This window comes from Tachyglossus aculeatus, chromosome 16, assembly GCF_015852505.1.
Source record: "Tachyglossus aculeatus isolate mTacAcu1 chromosome 16, mTacAcu1.pri, whole genome shotgun sequence".
Lineage (NCBI taxonomy): Eukaryota > Metazoa > Chordata > Mammalia > Monotremata > Tachyglossidae > Tachyglossus > Tachyglossus aculeatus.
Genome location: NC_052081.1, coordinates 45,700,133 through 45,720,814, shown reverse-complemented (window position 1 = coordinate 45,720,814; position 20,682 = coordinate 45,700,133). Strand labels below are relative to the sequence as shown.

The window sequence follows — 20,682 nt, the reverse complement described above, 5'->3', positions numbered from 1 at the left end:
TCCCCCCTCCCAGCCCCACGGCACTTATGTCCCCATCTGCCATTTATTTATATCAATCAATCAATCAATCGCATTTATTGAGCACTTACTGTGTGCAGAGCACTGTACTAAGCGCTTGGGAAGTACAAGTTGGCAACATATAGAGAGGTCTGTCTCCCCCCTCTAGACTGTAAGCTCATTTAGGGCAGGGAATGGGTCCGTTTATCAGTACCGCGTGCTCTTCCAAGCGCTCTGGACCCAGGAAGCGCTCAATAAATATGACCGACTGACACGTGCTCCCCTCCCCAGGGGATTTCAGTGCCACATGCGCGCCCGCCTGCTTACCCGCATGCTCGGCTTCCGTCCAAATCACTCACCGTCCGAAGATCGCGCGCACGTTCTTAGTCACCGATCCCCCCATCTTTAGTCACAGCCTCGCACGCACAAACCCACGGCGAGGGTTTTCGACAACCCGCTTCCCTTTTTCCTCGCCCCCGCCCCTCCAATTAATAACGTTCACAGCACCGCGGGTTTGCTTTCCGAACAGTTGTATACCCAAATAGGAAAATATTTCATCTGTACAGCGTCATTAAGTTATTAATTAGTCTTAGAAAACGTTTCTCTACATTAGTGTCGCGTCCCCCGCCCGCCCCGCGGTGGAGAGGGGGCAGAGATCGCAGCGTATTCACAGTGTCGGCGCCGGCCCCGTCGGGACGCGCCGGGCCCGGCCCTCGTCGTCCGACCAGGGGATGGTCGCAACGGTGCTCGCTCGGTAGGTCTCGTGTAATGTACACTACTCCCGGCGCCCGGGGTCGGCCCCCCGGGCCCGCGGTCCACCCCGTCTCCCGTCCCTCGACGAGCCGGGATGCTCCGGGCTGGCGCCGGCCATCGTGGTCCTGCTCGGGACTCCGGGCCCTCCGCTCTCACAGGATGCTGGCCAGCTCTGTGGAGTCGGAGTCCGAACTGGAACTGCTCTCGTCCCTGCGGAGACAACGGGAGTGGGCCACGCTCCTCCGGAAAGGCCGGGGAAGACGGCGGGGCCCGGCCCGGGAGGGAGCCGAGGAATCGGGAGCCCCCGGGTTCCGATCGTGGCTCCGCCGGGCGACCTCGGGGGGAGTCACTTCGCCTTGGGGCCTCAGTTTCCGCAAAATGGGGATTGGGAAGCAGCGTGGCCCGGTGGCGGGCTTCGGAGCCAAATCCCGGCTCCGCCAACGGTCAGCTGGGTGACTTTGGGCAAGTCACTTCTCTGGGCCTCAGTTGCCTCATCTGGAAAATGGGGATGAAGACTGTGAGCCCCCCTGAGGGATAACCTGATCACCTTGTAACCTCCCCAGTGCTTAGAACAGTGCTTTGCACATAGTAAGCACTTAATAAATGCCATCATTATTATCATTATTTTTCTCTGGACCTCAGTTCCCTCATTTGGAAAATGGGGATGAAGACCGTGAGCACCCCGAGGGATAACCTGATCACCTTGGAACCTCCCCAGTGCTTAGAACAGTGCTTTGCACATAGTAAGCACTTAATAAATGCCATTATTATTATTATTTTTATTATTATTCTCTGGGCCTCAGTTCCCTCATTTGGAAAATGGGGATTAAGACTGTGAGCCCTCCGAGGAATAACCTGATCGCCTTGTAACCTCCCCTACGCTTAGAACAGTGCTTTACACATAGTAAGCACTTAATAAATGCCATCATTATTATTATTATTATTATTCTCTGGGCCTCAGTTCCCTCGTCTGTAAAATGGGTATTAAGACTGTGAGCCCTCCGAGGAATAACCTGATCACCTCGTAACCTCCCCAGTGCTTAGAACAGTGCTTTGCACCTAGTAAGCACTTAATAAATGCCATCATTATTATTATTATTCTCTGGGCCTCAGTTCCCTCATCTGTAAAATGGGGATTAAGACTGTGAGCACCCCCGTGGGACAACCTGATCACCTTGTAACCTTGCAGGTACTTAGAGAAGCAGCGTGGCTCAGTGGAAAGAGCCCGGGCTTTGGAGTCAGAGGTTGTGGGTTCAAATCCCGGCTCCGCCAATTGTCAGCTGTGTGACCTTGGGCAAGTCACTTCTCTGGGCCTCAGTGACCTCATCTGGAAAATGGGGATTAAGACTGTGAGCCCCCCGTGGGACAACCTGATCACCCTGTAACATCCCCAGCGCTTAGAACAGTGCTTTGCACATAGTAAGCACTTAAAAAATGCCATCATCATCATAAGACCGTGAGCCTTGTGTGAGACACGGACTGTGTCCAACCTGATCAGCTTGTATGTATCCCAGCGCCTAGTACAGGGGCTGTCACAGTAATAATAATAATAATAATGGTACTTGTTAAGCGCTTATTACATGCCAAGCACCGTTCTAAGCACTGAGGTAGGTACAATTTGATAATAATAATAATGATGGTATTCGTTAAGCGTTTACTATGTGCAAAGCACTGTTCTAAGTGCTGGGGAGGTTACAAGGTGATCAGGTTGTCCCAAGGGGGGGCTCACGGTTTTAATCCCCATTTTACAGATGAGGGAACTGAGGCCCAGAGAAGTGAAGTGACTTGCCCAAAGTCACACAGCTGACAGTTGACGGAGCTGGGATTTGAACCCATGACCTCTGACTCCAAAGCCCGGGCTCTTTCCACTGAGCCCTGTTCCTTCTTCATTTGATCAGTAGGAAGGGCTTAAATACCATAAAAAAAAGTAGGAGGGAGAACAGGTACTGAATCCCCATTTTGCAGGTGAGGAAACTGAGGCATGGAAAAATGAAGTGACTTAATAATAATAATAACGATGGTATTTGTTAAGCGCTTACTATGTGCAAAGCACTGTTCTAAGTGCTGGGGAGGTTACAAGGTGATCAGGTTGTCCCAAGGGGGGGCTCACGGTTTTAATCCCCATTTTACAGATGAGGGAACTGAGGCCCAGAGAAGTGAAGTGACTTGCCCAAAGTCACACAGCTGACAGTTGACGGAGCCCAAATTTGAACCCATGACCTCTGACTCCAAAGCCCAGGCTCTTTCCACTGAGCCACGTTCCTTCTTCATTTGATCGGTAGGAAGGGCTTAAATATCATAAAAAAAAGTAAAAGGGAGAACAGGTACTGAATCCCCATTCTGCAGGTGAGGAAACTGAGGCATGGAAAACTGAAGTGACTTAATAATAATAATAATAATAATAATAATAATAATGACAATGGTATTTGTTAAGTGCCTACTATGTGCGAGGCACTGGGGAGCCCAGAAGGTGATCAGGTTGTCCCACAGAGGGCTCACAGTTTTAATCCCCATTTTACAGATGAGGTAACTGAGGCACAGAGAAGTGAAGTGACTTGCCCAAGGTCACACAGCTGACATTTGGCGGAGCCGGGATTTGAACCCACAACCTCTGACTCCAAAGCCCGGGCTCTTTCCACTGAGCCACGTTTCTTCTTCATTTGATCTTCTAGACTGTGAGCCCACTGTTGGGTAGGGACCGCCTCTATATGTTGCCAACTTGGACTTCCCAAGCGCTTAGTCCAGTGCTCTGCACACAGTAAGTGCTCAATAAATACAATTGAATGAATGAATGAATAGGGACAGTCTCTATATGTTGCCAACTGGCATTTCCCAAGCGCTTAGTCCAGTGCTCCGCACACAGTAAGCGCTCAATAAATACGATTGAATGAATGGGGACCATCTCTATACGTTGCCAACTTGTACTTCCCAAGCGCTTAGTCCAGTGCTCCTCACACAGTAAGCGCTCAATACAACTGAATGAATGAATGAATAGGGACGGTCTCTATATGTTGCCAACTTGTACTTCCCAAGCACTTAGTCCAGTGCTCCGCACACAGTAAGCGCTCAATGAATGAATGAATGAATAGGGGCTGTCTCTATATGTTGCCAACTTGTACTTTCCAAGTGCTCAGTCCAGTGCTCCGCACACAGTAAGCGCTCAATGAATGAATGAATGAATAGGGACCGTCTATGTTGCCAACTTGTATTTCCCAAGCGCTTAGTCCAGTGCTCCGCACACAGCAAGCCCTCAAGAAATACGACTGAATGAATGAATTTGATGGGTAGTAAGGGCTTAAGTACCATACCAAAAAAGCAGGAGGGAGAACAGGTACTGAACCCCCATTTTGCAGGTGAGGAACCGAGGCACGGAAAGGTGAAGTGACTTGTCAGCAGGCAAGTGGTGGAGACCCCCCCGGGGATCCGGGTGACCCCAGAACCACCAGCATCACAGACTGAGGTGATGGTGGCCGGACTGGATGGCAATTCCTTGGCTCATTCAAGCCACCCACCCCGGGGCAGCCGCAACAGAGGGGTGCTTAAGACAGGGACACCGTCCCGCCTCCCCACCCCCCGCCAGGTCCTAACCGCTGCATGGCTTTCTTGTTCTCTCTCCGCTTCTCCTCGTTGATGGGGTACAGCTTGAAAAGGAACAGCCCCAGGAAGATGAGGACGATGGGGGCCGCCGTGACCAGGGCCTTCAGGGTCATCTTCACCGCTTCGGGCTGGGAGCAGCCGCGGGTCTCGTAGCCGGCGAACCTGAGGCCGTTGGAGGGGGAGACGGGGGGTGGTCTGCGAGGGCCGGGCCGCTCGGGGTCCCTAGCCGCGGGCACCCTTGGGTGGCTGCCCCCTCTCCGCCCTCCCCGGGGGCCGGGAACTCACTCGAGGCTCAGCGTGGAGATGCCCAGGGAGATGCCCGAGGCGAACTTGGTGAAGAAGACGTAGAAGGAGAAGAAGATGGCCTCGTGGCCCCGTGATTTGGGGTGCGTCAGGTTGAAGTCATCGATCACATCAGGGAGCATGGACCTGACAAACGTAACAGACGGTGTTTAATAATAATGATGATGGCATTTATTCAGCGCTTACTATGTGCAAAGCGCCGTTCTAAGTGCTGGAGATGCCCAGGGAGATGCCCGAGGAGAATTTGGTAAAGACGACGTAGAAGGAGAAGAAGATGGCCTTGTGGCCCCATGATTTGGGGTGCGTCAGGTTGAAGTCAGCGATCACATCAGGGAGCGTAGACCTGATAAACATAACAGACGGTGCTTAATAATAATGATAATGGCATTTATTCAGTGCTTACTACGTGCAAAGCGCCGTTCTAAGCACTGGAGATGCCCAGGGAGATGCCCAAGGCGAATCTGGTAAAGACGACGTAGAAGAAGATGGCCTCGTGGCCCCGTGATTTAGGGTGCGTCAGGTTGAAGTCAGCGATCACATCAGGGAGCGTGGACCTGGCAAACCTAACAGACGGTGTTTAATAATAATGATAATGCCATTTATTCAGCGCTTACTATGTGCAAAGCACCGTTCTAAGCGCTGGAGATGCCCAGGGAGATGCCCGAGGCGAATTTGGTAAAGAAGACGTAGGAGAAGAGGATGGCCTCGTGGCCCCGTGATTTAGGGTGCATTAGGTTGAAGTCATCGATCACATCAGGGAACGTGGACCTGACAAACCTAACAGATGGTGTTTAATACTGATAATGGCATTTACTCAGCGCTTACTATGTGCAAAGCACTGTTCTAAGCGCTGGGGAGGTTACAAGGTGATCAGCACTTAGTACAGTGCTCTGCACACAGTAAGCACTCAATAAATATGATTGAATGAATCAGGTTGTCCCATGGGGGGCTCAGTCTTCATCCCCGTTTGACAGATGAGGTAACTGAGGCCCAGAGAATAATAATAATAATGGCATTTATTAAGCACTTACTATATGCAAAGCACCGTTCTAAGCGCTGGGGAGGTTACAAGGTGATCAGGTTGTCCCAAGGGTAACTGAGGCCCAGAGAATAATAATAATAATAATGATGGCATTTATTAAGCACTTACTATGTGCAAAGCACCGTTCTAAGCGCTGGGGAGGTTACAAGGTGATCAGGTTGTCCCACGGGGGGCTCACAGTCTTCATCCCCATTTTACAGATGAGGTACTGAGGCCCAGAGAAGTGAAGTGACTTGCCCCAAGTCACACAGCTGACAATTGGCGGAGCCGGGGTTTGAACCCATGGCCTCTGACTCCAAAGCCCAGGCTCTTTCCACTGAACCACGCTGCTTCTCGTAATAATGGTAATAATAATAATAGTATTTTGTGGTATTTGTTAAACACATTATATATTATATGGCAGGCACTGTTCTAAGTGCTGGGGTAGATACAAGTTAATCGCGTTGGACACAGTCCATGTCCCACGTAGGGCTCCCCATTTTCCAGATGAGGTAACTGAGGCCCAGAGAAGTGAAGTGACTTGCCCAAGGTCATACAGCAGCAGGCTAGACTGTGAGCCCGTTGCTGGATGGGGACTGTCGCCTAACTGTACTTTCCAAGCGCTTAGTCCAGTGCTCTGCACACAGTAAGCGCTCAATAAATACAACTGAATGAAGACTGAGCCCCCTCCTTCCTCTCCCCCCCCACAGCACCTGTATATACGTATATATGTTCGTACAGATTTATTACTCTATTTTACTTGTACATATTTATTTTATTTATTTTATTTTGTTAATATGTTTTATTTTGTTTGTCTCCCCCTTCTAGACTGTGAGCCCGCTGGTGGGTAGGGACCATCTTTAGATGTTGCCAACTTGTACTTCCCAAGCGCTTGGTACAGTGCTCTGCACACAGTAAGTGCTCAATAAATACAACTGAATGAAGACTGAGCCCCTTCCTTCCTCTTCCCCTCGCCTTACCTCCTTCCCCTCCCCACAGCACCTGTATATATGTTTGTACATATTTATTACTCTATTTAACTTGTACATATTTATTCTATTTATTTTATTTTGTTAATATGTTTTATTTTGTTGTCTGTCTCCCCTTCCTAGACTGTGAGCCCGCTGTTGGGTAGGGACCGTCTCTAGATGTTGCTGACTTGGACTTCCCAAGTGCTTAGTACAGTGCTCTGCACGCAGTAAGTGCTCAATAAATACGACTGAATGAAGACTGAGCCCCCTCCTTCTTCTCCCCCTCCCCCTGCCTTACCTCCTTCCCTTCCCCACAGCACCTGAATATATATGTTTGTACACATTTATTACTCTATTTATTTTACAGCACCTGTACATATGTATATATGTTTGTACATATTTATTACTCTATTTTACTTGTACATATTTATTCTATTTATTTTATTTTGTTAATATGTTTTGTTTTGTTGTCTGTCTCCCCCTTCTAGACTGTGACCCCGCTGTTGGGTAGAGACCGTCTCTATGTTGCCGACTTGTACTTCCCAAGCGCTCGGTACAGTGCTCTGCACACAGTAAGTGCTCAATAAATACGATTGATTGATTGATTGATTCTATTTATTTTATTTTGTTAATATGTTTTGTTTTGTTGTCTGTCTCCCCCTTCTAGACTGGGAACCCGCTGTTGGGTAGGGACCGTCTCTATGTTGCTGACTTGTACTTCCCAAGCGCTCGGTACAGTGCTCTGCACACAGTAAGCGCTCAATAAATACAATTGAATGAATGAAAGAATGAATGAAAAGTGGCGAAGTCGGAATTAATAATAATAATAATAATAATAATAATAATAATAAAAAGCACTGTTCTAAGCGCTGGGGAGGTTACAAGGTGATCAGGTTGTCCCACGGGGGGGCTCACAGTCTTCACCCCGATTTTACCGATGAGGGAACTGAGGCCCGGAGAATAAGCGGCTCGCCCAAAGTCACACAGCTGACAATTGGCAGAGCTGGGAACCCAGGTCCTCCAGACTCAATCAATCGTATTTATTGAGCGCTTACTGTGTGCAGAGCACTGTACTAAGCGCTCGACTCCCGGCCCAGGCGCTCTCCACTAAGCCCCGCTTCTTCTCCTGACCCCTGTGCCCCCTGCCCGTCCTCAGGCTCTGCCCACGAGAGGAAGGGGGTTCAGGATCCCTGCCCACTGCCCGGCCCGCCGCCGCCGTAGCCGCCCTCCTTTGCTCACCAGGGCAGGAGGAAGGCAGCCGCCACACTGATGCCCGCGGCCACCGCCACCACGTAGGTGACAATCAAGTTGCTCTCCAGGACGGCCACCAGGACAAGGAAGGGCACGGCGGACTGTGGAGCAGCGGGGAAGAAGGGGAAGGGGAAGGGGAGGGTCACTGGGGTGGCCGGGGCAGGGATTCAGCCCACTCCGACCTCCGCCGCCCTCCCCCTGCCCTCGGCTCACCGAGATCCCGACGTACACGGCGGTTTTCTTCCCAAACTGGGTCAGGAACCACTGCCAGATGGGAATGGTGAGGGTGGCGGAGACCTGAGCGGGAGGAGGGAAGAGGGCGGGTAAACCAAGGCACCGGAGGCCGACAAGGGAATCCGCTGGAGGGAACCGGGCAAGGCAACTGGCCCCGAAGCCTAGTGATGATGATGGCATTTATTAAGCGCTTACTACTACTAATAATAATAATGATGGCATTTATTATGCGCTTACTATGTGCAAAGCACTGTTCTAAGCGCTGGGGAGGTTACAAGGTGATCAGGTTGTCCCACGGGGGGCTCACAGTCTAAATCCCCATTTTACAGATGAGGAAACTGAGGCACAGAGTAGTGACTTGCCCAAAGTCACCCAGCTGACAATTGGCGGAGCCGGAATTTGAACCCATGACCTCTGACTCCAAAGCCCGGGCTCTTTCCACTGAGCCATGCTGCTTGTCATGGATGGGGCTCAAGGATGGGATTGAACCCCCCTAACCCCCCAATCTAGAAGGGGTGGCTGTGAAGCCAGAGACAGGGTGGAGGGGGTGGGAAGGACAGAAGTACTTCCCAAGCGCTTAGTACAGTGCTCTGCACATAGTAAGCGCTCAATAAATACGATTGATGACAATGATGATGACGCAAGGTGGTTGTGTGTATGGGAGTGAGTGTGTGAGTTTGTGGCTGGAAATGTGTGTTCATTCATTTATTCATCCTATTTATTGAACATTTACTGTGCGCAGAGCACTGTACTAAGCACTTGGGATGGTAAAAAGAAGCATTCCTATTCCCTGGAGGGTGGCCCACGTCCTCCCCCGGGCCTAGAATGCCCTCCCTCTGCCCATCCGCCAAGCTAGCTCTCTTCCTCCCTTCAAGGCCCTACTGAGAGCTCACCTCCTCCAGGAGGCCTTCCCACACTGAGCCCTTCCTTCCTCTCCCCCTCGTCCCCCTCTCCATCCCCCCGCATCTTACCCCTTCCCTTCCCCACAGCACCTGTATATATGTATATATGTTTGTACATATTTATTACTCTATTTATTTATTTTATCATCATCAATCGCATTTATTGAACGCTTACTATGTGCAGAGCACTGTACTAAGTGCTTGGGAAGTAAAAATTGGCAACATATAGAGACAGTCCCTACCCAACAGTGGGCTCACAGTCTAAAAGGGGGAGACAGAGAACAAAACCAAACATACTAACAAAATAAAATAAATAGAATAGATATGTACAAGTAAAATAAATAGAGTAATAAATATGTACAAACATATATACAGGTGCTGTGGGGAAGGGAAGGAGGTAAGAGGGGGGGGATGGAGAGGGGGGCGAGGGGGAGAGGAAAGAGGGGGCTCAGTCTGGGAAGGCCTCCTGGAGGAGGTGAGCTCTCAGTAGGGCCTTGAAGGGAGGAAGACAGCTAGCTTGGCGGATGGGCAGAGGGAGGGCATTCCAGGCCCGGGGGATGATTGTACCTATCTATTCTATTTATTTTATTTTGTTAGTATGTTTGGTTTTGTTCTCTGTCTCCCCCTTCTAGACTGTGAGCCCACTGTTGGGCAGGGATCGTCTCTATATGTTGCCAACTTGTACTTCCCAAGCGCTTAGTCCAGTGCTCTGCACACAGTAAGCGCTCAATAAATATGACTGATTGATTGATTGATTGATTCCTGAAGCTCAGCCACCTGGAACTAAGGCATCAATCAATCAATCAATTGTATTTATTGAGCGCTTACTCCCCACCGCCTCGCCCCTCCCGTCTCCCTCGGTGCTGGACTGGACAGTCTTTGAGACTGTGAGCCCACTGTTGGGTAGGGACTGTCTCTATATGTGGCCAATTTGTACTTCCCAAGCGCTTAGTACAGTGCTCTGCACATAGTAAGCGCTCAATAAATACGATTGATGATGATGATGACCCCACTTTCCCTGGCACCTGAGCTGGTGCTGAGCTCTGGGGTGGAGTTGGGCCCACCCACCCCCAGGCTGGAGATGTCTGGCCAATCTAGACCACTGGCTGGGCCTGGGCCCCAGTTGGCTTGGGTCCTTAAAGAGGGGGAGGTTGGTGGGACTGTTTTTTTGGCCTCCCCTCGGACCACACCAGCCTGAGACGCTCCTCCTCTTTCCCCACGCTTAGAGAAGCAGCGTGGCTCACTGGAAAGAGCCCGGGCTTTGGAGTCAGAAGTCATGGGTTCAAATCCCAGCTCTGCCAATTGTCAGCTGGGTGATTTTGGGCGAGTCACTTCACTTCTCTGGGCCTCAGTGACCTCTTCTGAAAATGGGGATTAAGACTGTGAGCCCCAAGTGGGACAACCTGATCACCTTGTATCCTCCCCAGCGCTTAGAACAGCGCTTTGTACATAGTAAGCGCTTAACAAATGCCGTCATTATTATTATTATCCTCACTCTAACCCCAGTGTTCCCTTACCACGCCCCCTCCATCCTTCACACACACCCCCAAAAAAATCCTAAGATCCCTAACCGTGCCCCCTCCCATCCATCACACACACAAAGCCCCCCGCCAGCCTTTTCTTCTCCTCGTCCCGGGCGGCGGGAGCCAGGAACAAAGAGCTCACTGTTCTCCTACCCCAGGCCCTGCCCACTCTGGCCTTCCCACCCAGTCATCCCTCCCTCCATTCCCAGCCCCCACGCGACTCCATCCACGGGGAAGGTTGTGGGGAAAGATGTAGGCTGTCGGGGGGAACGCACCATGATGGCCAGGAGCAGATTCTGGAACTCGTTGCGGAAGCCCAGCGTGTAGGTGCAGAACAAGGCAAAATTCCCTTCCACCAGCTGCAGAGACAGAAGCCGGGACAGGGAGAATTTGGGGGGACGGTGGGGGATGGCTCAGCGGGGCCCCTCATTCATTCAACGGATTTATTGACCGCTCGCTGTGTACGGAACACCGTACTAAGCGCTTGGGAGAGCGCAATAGAACAACAAACGGCCACGTCCCTGCCCACGATGAGCTCACAGTCTAGAGAAGCAGCGAGGCTCAGTGGAAAGAGCCCGGGCTTTGGAGTCGGAGGTCATGGCTTCAGATCCCGGCTCCGCCACTTGTCAGCTGGGTGACTCTGGGCAAGTCACTTCACTTCTCTGGGCCTCAGTCCCCCCATCTGTCAAATGGGGATGAAGACTGTGAGCCCCCCCGCGGGACAACCTGATCGCCTTGTAACCTCCCCAGCGCTTAGAACAGTGCTTTGCACATAGTAAGTGCTTAATAAATGCCATCGTATTATTATTGTTATTAGAGGCCCCTCCCCGCCGCGCGGGACAACCTGATCGCCTTGTAACTTCCCCAGTGCTTAAAACAGTGCTTTGCACATAGTAAGCGCTTAATAAATGCCATCGCATTATTATTATTATTATTATTATTATTATTATTATTATTAGAGGCCCCTCCCCACCGGTTGCTCACCATGAAGGCCAGGGAGGTGAAGAGGAAGCCGGCAATCAGCTTGATGTAGGGACCGTGGCTCATGACCAGTTTGAGCCCCTTCCAAAAGGAGACGGGCTTGTCCGTCTGGGAGTCACAGGGTTCTGTGGGGTTGGGGGGGACAGGGAGAGGATGAGGAGGCTGCCCCCACCCCCGCCATTTCCCTAGCCCACCCTGACCGTGATAGACCCCCGGAATCTTGCCAACACACACACTCACTCACTCACCACGGGGTCAAAGGCCCAGGCCTGAGGAGGGGCGGAGGCAGGGAGGTACCATTATTGGGTTTCCACTCTGGGTCCCCCCTTTTCCCCCTTCCCCCTCCATGAAAGCCCCTTTGTGGCTGGTCAGTGAGACCGTGTGCATCCGCCCATCCGGACGGGAGTGGGGCTAGGAGAGGCGAGACAGATTCCCTCTTTGTCTCCGGTGATGTTTGCGCCTCTGGGAGCATCTCCCCGCCCCGTCCCGCTCGTGTTGGGGGGGGGAGCAGCAGGCCTCTGAGGGGCCGGAGAGGCCAAGTCTCAGCCCCCCCAGGCCTCGAGACACTTCCCACCCCCACAACGTTGCTGCCTCCTCCTGCTGCCCTCCTGGACCCCGGCTCTTCCGCTGTCAGGGGCCACGATGAGGAGTCGGGATGGATGCAAGGGGCCCAGCTGTGTGACCAGAGTGGGGGGCTCCATCTCCACCCTCTTGCTGGAAGCTCTGGAGACCCCGGAAAACAGCTATAAAGGGCGGGAGTGGCCCCTCGGTGACTGCGGGGACCCCTCCTCCAGTGAGGAGCCTGTGGCCACCCAAGGAGAGCGGGGAAGGAGGGCGGCTCTGTGCCACCTGATGTTCCATACGGGCAGGGTCCGGGGGGAAGATCTCGGGGTCCCCATGGGAGCGGGGAGCCTCTCCCCAGAGGAAACTGGGGTGCCCCTCCACCTGTTGGCACTCCAGTAGCGGCAGTCAAACCGAGTCACACAGCCCCTCATTCCCACCTCAGGTTCCCCCGGGCCCACCCACATCCCCCCGGCCCCAACTCCGCCCCAGACCCCTAATAATAATCATGATGGTATCTGTTCAGCGCTTACTAACAAGTCCACTTAAGCTTACTTAAGTCCAGCGCTTAGAGAAGCAGCATGGCTCAGTGGAAAAAGCACGGGCTTTGGAGTCAGAGGTCATGGGTTCGAATCCCGCCTCTGCCACATGCCTGCTGTGTGACCTTGGGCAAGTCACTTAACTTCTCTGAGCCTTAGCTACCTCATCTGTAAAATGGGGATTAAGACTGTGAGCCCCATGTGGGACAACTCGATCACCTTGTATCCCCCCCAGCGCTTAGAATGGTGCTTTTCACATAGTAAGCGCTTAACAAATGCAATTATTATTATTATTATTATTATTATTATTATTATTATTATTATTACTATGTGCCAGGCACTGTACTAAGCGCCGGGGCGGATCCAAGCAAAGCAAGAGGGACACAGTCCACGTGAGGGGCTCACAGTCTCAAACCGCACTTTCCAGATGAGGGAACTGCGGCTCAGAGAAGCCAAGTGACTTGTCCAAGATCACCCAGCAGACAAGTGGGGGGTGACCAGGGCTCTATCCACTTGGCCGCTTCTCGGTTTGCCCTTACCCCGCTGCTCCTTCACGCCCAGAAAGAGGATGACAGCGCAGAGGATGTAGATAGCCACGATGACCCCGGCCGCGATCATGTACGCGTTCTTCTGTGGGAGGCAAGGACATTTTTGGGGGGGCGGGGAGGAGAGGGAGTGGTCATCAGGGGGTCAGCGAGGGCAGCGGACCCCAAGTTCAGAGATCTCTCCCTGCTTCCCCGAGCCATCAGCCAGTCAGTCGATCATATCTGAGCGCTTACCATGCTCAGAGCACTGTACTCGTGTACTCTCTGTAGTAATACTAATACTAATAATAATACTTCATAGTCTTCTAGACTGTGAGCCCACTGTTGGGTAGGGACCGTCTCTATATGTTGCCAACTTGGACTTCCCAAGAGCTTAGTCCAGTGCTCTGCACACAGTAAGCGCTCAATAAATACGATTGAATGAGTGAATGAATAGGGACCGTCTCTATATGTTGCCAACTTGTACTTCCCAAGTGCTTAGTACAGTGCTCTGCACACAGTAAGCGCTCAATAAATACGATTGAATGAATGAATGAATGAATAGGGACTGTCTCTATATGTTGCCAACTTGTACTTTCCAAGTGCTTAGTACAGTGCTCTGCACACAGTAAGTGCTCAATAAATACGATTGATTGATTGACTAATAATAATGTTGGCACTTGTTAAGCGCTTACTGTGTGCCAAGCACTGTTCTAAGCGCCGGGGAGGTTACAAGGTGATTAGCTTGTCCCATGGCGGGGAGCTCACACAATTTTAATCCCCGTTTTCCAGATGAGGTAACTGAGGCCCAGAGAAGTGAAGTGACTTGCCCAAAGTCACACAGCTGACAGTTGGCAGAGCAAGGATTTGAACCCACAACCTCTGACTCCAAAGCCCGGACTCTTTCCACTGAGCCATGCTGCTTCTGTACACAGAGAATAGTGCTTTTTTTATGGCATTTATTAAGCACTTACTATGTGCAAAGCACTGTTCTAAGCACATTTATTCAGCACTTTCTATGTGCAAAGCACTGTTCTAAGCGCTGGGGAGGTTACAAGGTGATCAGGTTGTCCCATGTGGGGCTCACAGTCTTAATACCTGTTTTACAGATGAAGTAACTGAGGCACAGAGAAGTTAAGTGACTTGTCCAGAGTCACACAGCTGACAATGGGTGGAGCCGGGGTTTGAACCCATGACCTCTGACTCCAAAGCCCGGGCTCTTTCCATTGAGCCATGCTGCTTCTCATAGTAAACACTTACTAAATGCCATTATTATTATGATTATTACTAAGCGCTTGGGAGAGTACGTTACAACAATAAACCATCACTTTCCCTGCCCACAACGAGCTTACAATCTAGCGGGGGAGACGGACATTAATAGAAATAAATAAATGACCGATATGGACATAAGAGCTGTGGTGCAGAAAAGGGAGGATCAGGCACATCATCTCCTCCAACACCACCCCCGACTCCACATTCATTCATTAAATCATATTTATTGAGCGCTTACTGTGTGCAGAGCACTGTACTAAGTGCTTGGGAAGTACAAGTTGGCAACGTATTCATTCATTCAATCTCATTTATTGAGAGCTTACTGTGTGCAGAGCACTGTACTAAGCGCTTGGGAAGTCCAAGTTGGCAACATATAGAGACGATCCCTACCCAACGGCGGGCTCACAGTCTAGAGCGGTCCACAGCGGTCTTCCCTTCCCCACACTTGACTCTGGTGGTCCTCCAGCTCATCCTTCTCAATCAATCAATCAATCAATCACATTTATTGAGCGCTTACTGTGTGCAGAGCACTGTACTAAGCGCTTGGGAAGTACAAGTTGGCAACATATTCATTCATTCACTCAATCGCATTTATTGAGCGCTTACTGTGTGCAGAGCACTGTACTAAGAGCTTGGGAAGTCCAAGTTGGCAACATATAGAGATGGTCCCTAGCCAACGGCCGGCTCACAGTCTAGAGCGGTCCACAGCAGTCTTCCCTTCCCCACACTTGACTCTGGTGGTCCTCCGGCTCATCCTTCTCAAGTTAAGACCCCCACTGGGGGTGGTGGGGGCAGCCGTGCCCTCCAGCCGGGGCCTTGCCAAGGGGTCACGGGAAACGGCCTGGGCCTGGGCAGGCCGTGCCCACCCGTGGGCGTTTTCTGTCCCATTAGGGCCTGGGCCCATTCATTCATTCATTCAATCATATTTATCGAGCACTTACTGTGTGCAGAGCACTGTACTAAGCGCTTGGGAAGTACAAGTCGGCAACATATAGAGACGGTCCCTACCCAACAACGGGCTCACAGTCTAGAAACGGGCCACCACCCTGGGGGTCAGCCAGGGCTGGGCCCAATCAATCAATCAATCAATCGTATTTATTGAGCGCTTACTGCGTGCAGAGCACTGTACTAAATGCTTGGGAAGTACAAGTTGGCAACATATAGAGACAGTCCCTACCCAGCAGTGGGCTCACAGTCTAGAACGGGGAGACAGAGAACAAAACCAAACATATTAACAAGATAAAATGAATAGAATAGATATGTACAAGTAAAATAAATAGAGTAATAAATATGTACATACATATATACAGGTGCTGTGGGGAAGGGAAGGAGGTAAGATGGGGGATGGAGAGGGGGACGAGGGGGAGAGGGGGAGAGGATACAACCTATCGGGAAGCCTCTGGAGAGGACTTCCCAGGAGCTTTGATGACGGCGAGAGTTATGGATTGGCAGACTTGAATTGGGGTGGAGGAACTTAATAATAATAATGTTGGTATTTGTTAAGCACTTACTATGTGCCAAGCACCGTTTTAAGCACCGGGGTAGATACAAGGCCCAAGTAGACCAAAGCCCCCCCCACCCTCCGCCCCCCGCCAGGACCCACCGTGCTGGTGAGCGAGCCGGAGTCGTGCGTCCTGTTCACGTCCTTCGTGGCCCCCGAGGTGTTGCTACTGACGGTGTTGAGGATGGTATTCGGGAGGCAGGGAGTGTCCACCTGGCCCACGATCTGCCCCTGGATGGCAGTGCCCAGCACGGTGCCCAACACCTCCACCGTCATTCCTGGCAGAGCGGGGAGGACAGAGGAGGTCATCCCCGCTGCAGGGGCTGGGCAGAGAGGGGGGTCCCCTCCATTGGATGTCTCAGCTCCAAGATCGTCTCTCACTGCCTCCCGCCCGCTAATACGGACTCTCTCTCTCCCTCCCTCCCACGGCGGGTCAGAGGACGCCTGGCAAAGACCTCAGAACTTCCTTAGGATGGGGAAGTGGGAAGGACAGCGCAATTTTCTCCCATCCTGGCTCACAAGCCACCATCACGGGGTGTTGAGTTTCCTCTGTGGGGGACACACACTCACACACCGCCTCCCACCCCAACGTCTGAGCGCCCGACTTCGGGCGTCCCCGCCGGCAAGCGGTCAGCACCCCCGCGGCGGCGTTGGAGGGGACGGGGCGAGGTTTTGACCGCCGGCGGCGGGGAGGGGCTCACGGTAAGCGGTGGCCGAGTCTCGCTCGCTCTGCTCCGTGCTGATGAACATGGTCAGGGCTGAGTACGGGACGTGGAAGCACTGGGGAGGGAAAGCCGAGGGCTCAGTCGTCAGAAACCCACTCGAGGCCCGCGGGAAATGGGGATCCCGAGGCCGGGAGCCCAGCTTCCTCCCCCTAGGTCCCCGCTCTTTCCTTCTTGGAAGCCCGACGCACCCTGGGAAGAATAATAATAATAATGATGGCATTTATTAAGCGCTTACTACGTGCAAAGCACTGTTCTAAGCGCTGGAAGCCCGGTGTACCCTGAGAGAGGGTCAGGGGCAAACCCATTCCAGGGGAGCCACAGGAGGCCTCTAATCAGGGCAGGCTCGGGCCTCCGCCGACTCATCCGTTCACTCGGTCGTATTTACTGAGCGCTTATTGTGTGCGGAGCACTGTACTAAGTACTTGGGAGACTCCAGTACAGCATGGCATAGTGGGTAGAGCATGGGCCTGGGAATCAGAAGGTCATGGATTCTAACCCCAGCTCCGCCACTTCATTCATTCATTCACTCAGTCGTATTTATCGAGCACTCACTGTGTGCAGAGCACTGTACTAAGCGCTTGGAAAGTAGACTGTGAGCCCACTGTTGGGTAGGGTTACTGTTGGGTCTCTATATGTTCCCAACTTGTACTTCCCAAGCGCTTAGTACAGTGCTCTGCACACAGTAAGCGCTCAATAAATACGACTGATGATGATGATGATGATGATGAAAGTACAAGCTGGCAAGTCAGCCGGGGGGCTTGGGCAAGTTACTTCACTTCTCTGTGCCTCAGTTACCTCATCTGTCAAATAGTAACAACAACGATGGCATTTATTAAGCGCTTACTATGTGCAAAGCACTGTTCTAAGCGCTGGGGAGGTTACAAGGTGATCAGGTTGTCCCACGGGGGCTCACAGTCTTCATCCCCATTTTACAGATGAGGGAACTGAGGCACCGAGAAGCGAAGCGACTTGCCCGAAGTCACCCAGCTGACAGTTGGCGGAGCTGGGATTTGAACCCACGGCCTCTGACTCCAAAGCCCGGGCTCTTTCCACTGAGCCACGCTGCTTCTCTATGAGGACTGGGGACTAAGACTGTGAGCAGGACTGTGTCTAACCCAATTTGCTTGTATCTACCCTGGCGCTTAGTACAGTGCCTGGCACAAAGTAAGTGCTTAATGCCATCACTGTTATTATTGATGATAATTGTCATTATTAACAATGACTCCCTCCAATCCTGCGAGCCCCGAGACAGAGTCTCCTGGTCCCATCCCAGAGGAGGCCGAGAGGGCCCGGTTCGGGAGGAAGAATTGATTTTTTTCCTCTTGCTGCCCCCGACTCAATCAATCAATCAATCGTATTTATTGACCGTGACCACCGTGACTCACCGTGACCAGGGTCTCGAACAGGCAGTAGAAGATGAGGTACCAAATCACCTGCCCCGTGGAGAAATCCGGCACGAACCAGATGAGGAAGTAGGTGATCATGGCGAACGGGGTGGAGAAGATGATCCTGATTGCGGGTGGGGACAAAAAAAACAATCAATCAATTCCATTTATTGAGGGCTTACGGTGCACAGAGCACTGTACTAAGCGCTTGGGACAGCACAGTATAAAAGACACATTCCCTGCCCGCAATGGGCTCGGCCTGATTCTTCAGGAGAATTTTAATAATAACGATGGCATTTATTAAGGGCTTACTCTGTGCAAAGCACTGTTCTAAGTGCTGGGGAGGTTACAAGGTGATCAGATTGTCCCACGGGGGGCTCCCAGTCTTCATCCCCATTTTACAGATGAGGGAACTGAGGCCCAGAGAAGTCAAGTGACTCGCCCAAAGTCATACAGCTGACAACTGTAAAATGGGGATGAAGACTGTTAGCCCCAAGTGGGACAACCTGATCACCTTGTAAACTCCCCAGCGCTTAGAACAGTGCTTTGCACATAGTAAGCGCTTAACAAATGCCATCAAAAAACCCAAAAAAACTGGCAGACCTGGGATTTGAACCCATGACCTCTGACTCCAAAGCCCGGGCTCTTTCCACTGAGCCACGCTGCTTCTCCACCGTCAGGGTAGAAGAGGTGAGAAGCAGCATGGCACAGTCAGAAGGTCATGGGTTCTAATCCCGGCTCCGCCACTTGTCTGCTGTGTGACCTTGGGCAAGTCACTTCAATTCACTTAGAGAAGCAGCCTGGCTCAGTGGAAAGAGCATGGACTTTGGAGTCAGAGGTCATGGGTTCGAATCCTGGCTCTGCCTCTTGTCAGCTGTGTGACTTTGGGCAAGTCACTTAACTTCTCTGGGCCTCAGGTAGCTCATCTGTAAAATGGGGATGAAGACTGTGAGCCCCCTGTGGGATAACCTGACCTTGTATCTTGTATACCCCCAGCTCTTAGAACAGTGCCTTGCACATAGTAAGTGCTTGAATAATGCCATTATTATTATTATTATTATTATTATTAATATTATTATTCTCCGTTGCCTCAGTTCGCTCATCTTGTAAAACGGGGATTGAGACGGTGAGCCCCACACGGGACAAGGACTGTGTCTAATCCTATGGAAAGTGACTGGCACATAGTTAATGCTTTACAAAGACCATAATTATTCATTATTAAGAGGGGAAAGGAGTGGCGGGAAACCAGGCTGGAAAGAACGGACCGCAACAGTGAACCAGATAAAAATGTGTTCGTGTTTCCACGCCTTCCCCATTGGACTATAAGCTCCTTGAAGGCAAAGGAGGGTATCTTGAGATTCCTCTAGACGCTCCCTGGCCCTCCCAGCTTTCCCCCAGTGCCCAGTCTGGACTGTTGACTTGTTGAGGGTCAGGGGACCCACTCCCAAAACAGGGACCGGTCCTCGTTTCAAAGCCCCGAGGCCACCGGATACATCTGGTAGGACAGAAAGCCGGTGGCAGGACACGAGGGAATGTGGGGGACACAGGAGAGGAGGGGATGGACCGAGATCAACTCCCTCTCTTCTCCCGCACCCCCCACCAGCCCCAGTAATCATCCCCTCCTTACGGGAAGCAAGGCATCAAAGGATCGGATGAGGAAGGGGATCTCCAACAGCTATGCTAAGGCCCAGACCGGGGGAGTCCGAGGGAAGCAGAGGGCGAGGATTCAGCCCACCCTCTGTCCCGTTCCCAGGAGCCTTTCAGCCGGAATTCCCCTCCCACCCTCCCGGAGAAAACTCCAGGCACAGGAGGCGTGTAGGGAATTTTGGGGAAGACGGCCAGGGGATACGAGCTTGGACGAGCCTCAATCAATCAATCAATCGTATTTATTGAGCGCTTACTGTGTGCAGAGCACCGTACTAAGCGCTTGGGAAGTCCAAGTTGGCAACATATAGAGACGGTCCCTACCCAACAGCGGTCTCACAGTCTAGCTGGGCTGAACAAAGTTCATCCATTCATTCAGTCGTATTTATTGAGTGTTTACTGGGTGCAGAGCACCGTACTAAGCGCTTGGGAAGTCCAAGTTGGCAACATATAGAGACGGTCCCTACCCAACAGTGGGCTCACAGTCTAGCTGGGCTGAACAAAGTTCATCCGTTCATTCAGTCATATTTATTGAGCGCTTACTGGGTGCAGAGCACCGTACTAAGTGCTTGGGAAGTCCAAGTTGGCAACGTATAGAGACGGTCCCTACCCAACAGTGGGCTCACAGTCTAGCTGGGCTGAACAAAGTTCATCCGTTCATTCAGTCGTATTTATTGAGCGTCTACTGGGTGAAGGGCACCGTACTAAGTGCTTGGGAGGGGACGATGCAACCACAGATGGACCAATCCCCTGGCTATGGCAAGCTCACAGTCTTGGGGAGGCGTGGAGGGAGAGAGTGATAGAAAGTCAACAGCTTTAATAACCACATGGCGAGGGCGAGATAACAGTAGAGCCGGAGGAGGGAAGTCCACCAGAAGGGTAGACTGAGGCTGACAGCTGCCCGCCTCCCTTTTTCTGTCACGGGGCCTTCTTCTCTAAGGCCCTACTGAGAGCTCACCTCCTCCAGGAGGCCTTCCCAGACTGAGCCCCTTCCTTCC

At 51.8% G+C, this 20,682-nt stretch overlaps 1 protein-coding gene across 1 annotated transcript in view; it reads right to left on the bottom strand.

Annotated features, from left to right (window-relative positions):
- Positions 1-217: 217 nt before the first annotated feature.
- The window catches only part of MFSD2A (major facilitator superfamily domain containing 2A), a 44,629-nt gene continuing 24,164 nt past the window's right edge, over positions 218-20,682 (bottom strand). The window contains exons 4-14 of the mRNA XM_038757881.1: positions 18,041-18,164; positions 16,632-16,710; positions 16,033-16,208; positions 13,173-13,263; positions 11,537-11,658; positions 10,828-10,911; positions 8,107-8,190; positions 7,882-7,994; positions 4,633-4,776; positions 4,339-4,509; positions 218-960 (exon numbers count right to left, since the gene is read on the bottom strand). Of these exons, the coding sequence (XP_038613809.1) occupies positions 903-960; positions 4,339-4,509; positions 4,633-4,776; positions 7,882-7,994; positions 8,107-8,190; positions 10,828-10,911; positions 11,537-11,658; positions 13,173-13,263; positions 16,033-16,208; positions 16,632-16,710; positions 18,041-18,164 (1,246 nt within the window). The 3' untranslated portion in view covers positions 218-902. The remainder of the gene's footprint in view (positions 961-4,338; positions 4,510-4,632; positions 4,777-7,881; positions 7,995-8,106; positions 8,191-10,827; positions 10,912-11,536; positions 11,659-13,172; positions 13,264-16,032; positions 16,209-16,631; positions 16,711-18,040; positions 18,165-20,682) is intronic.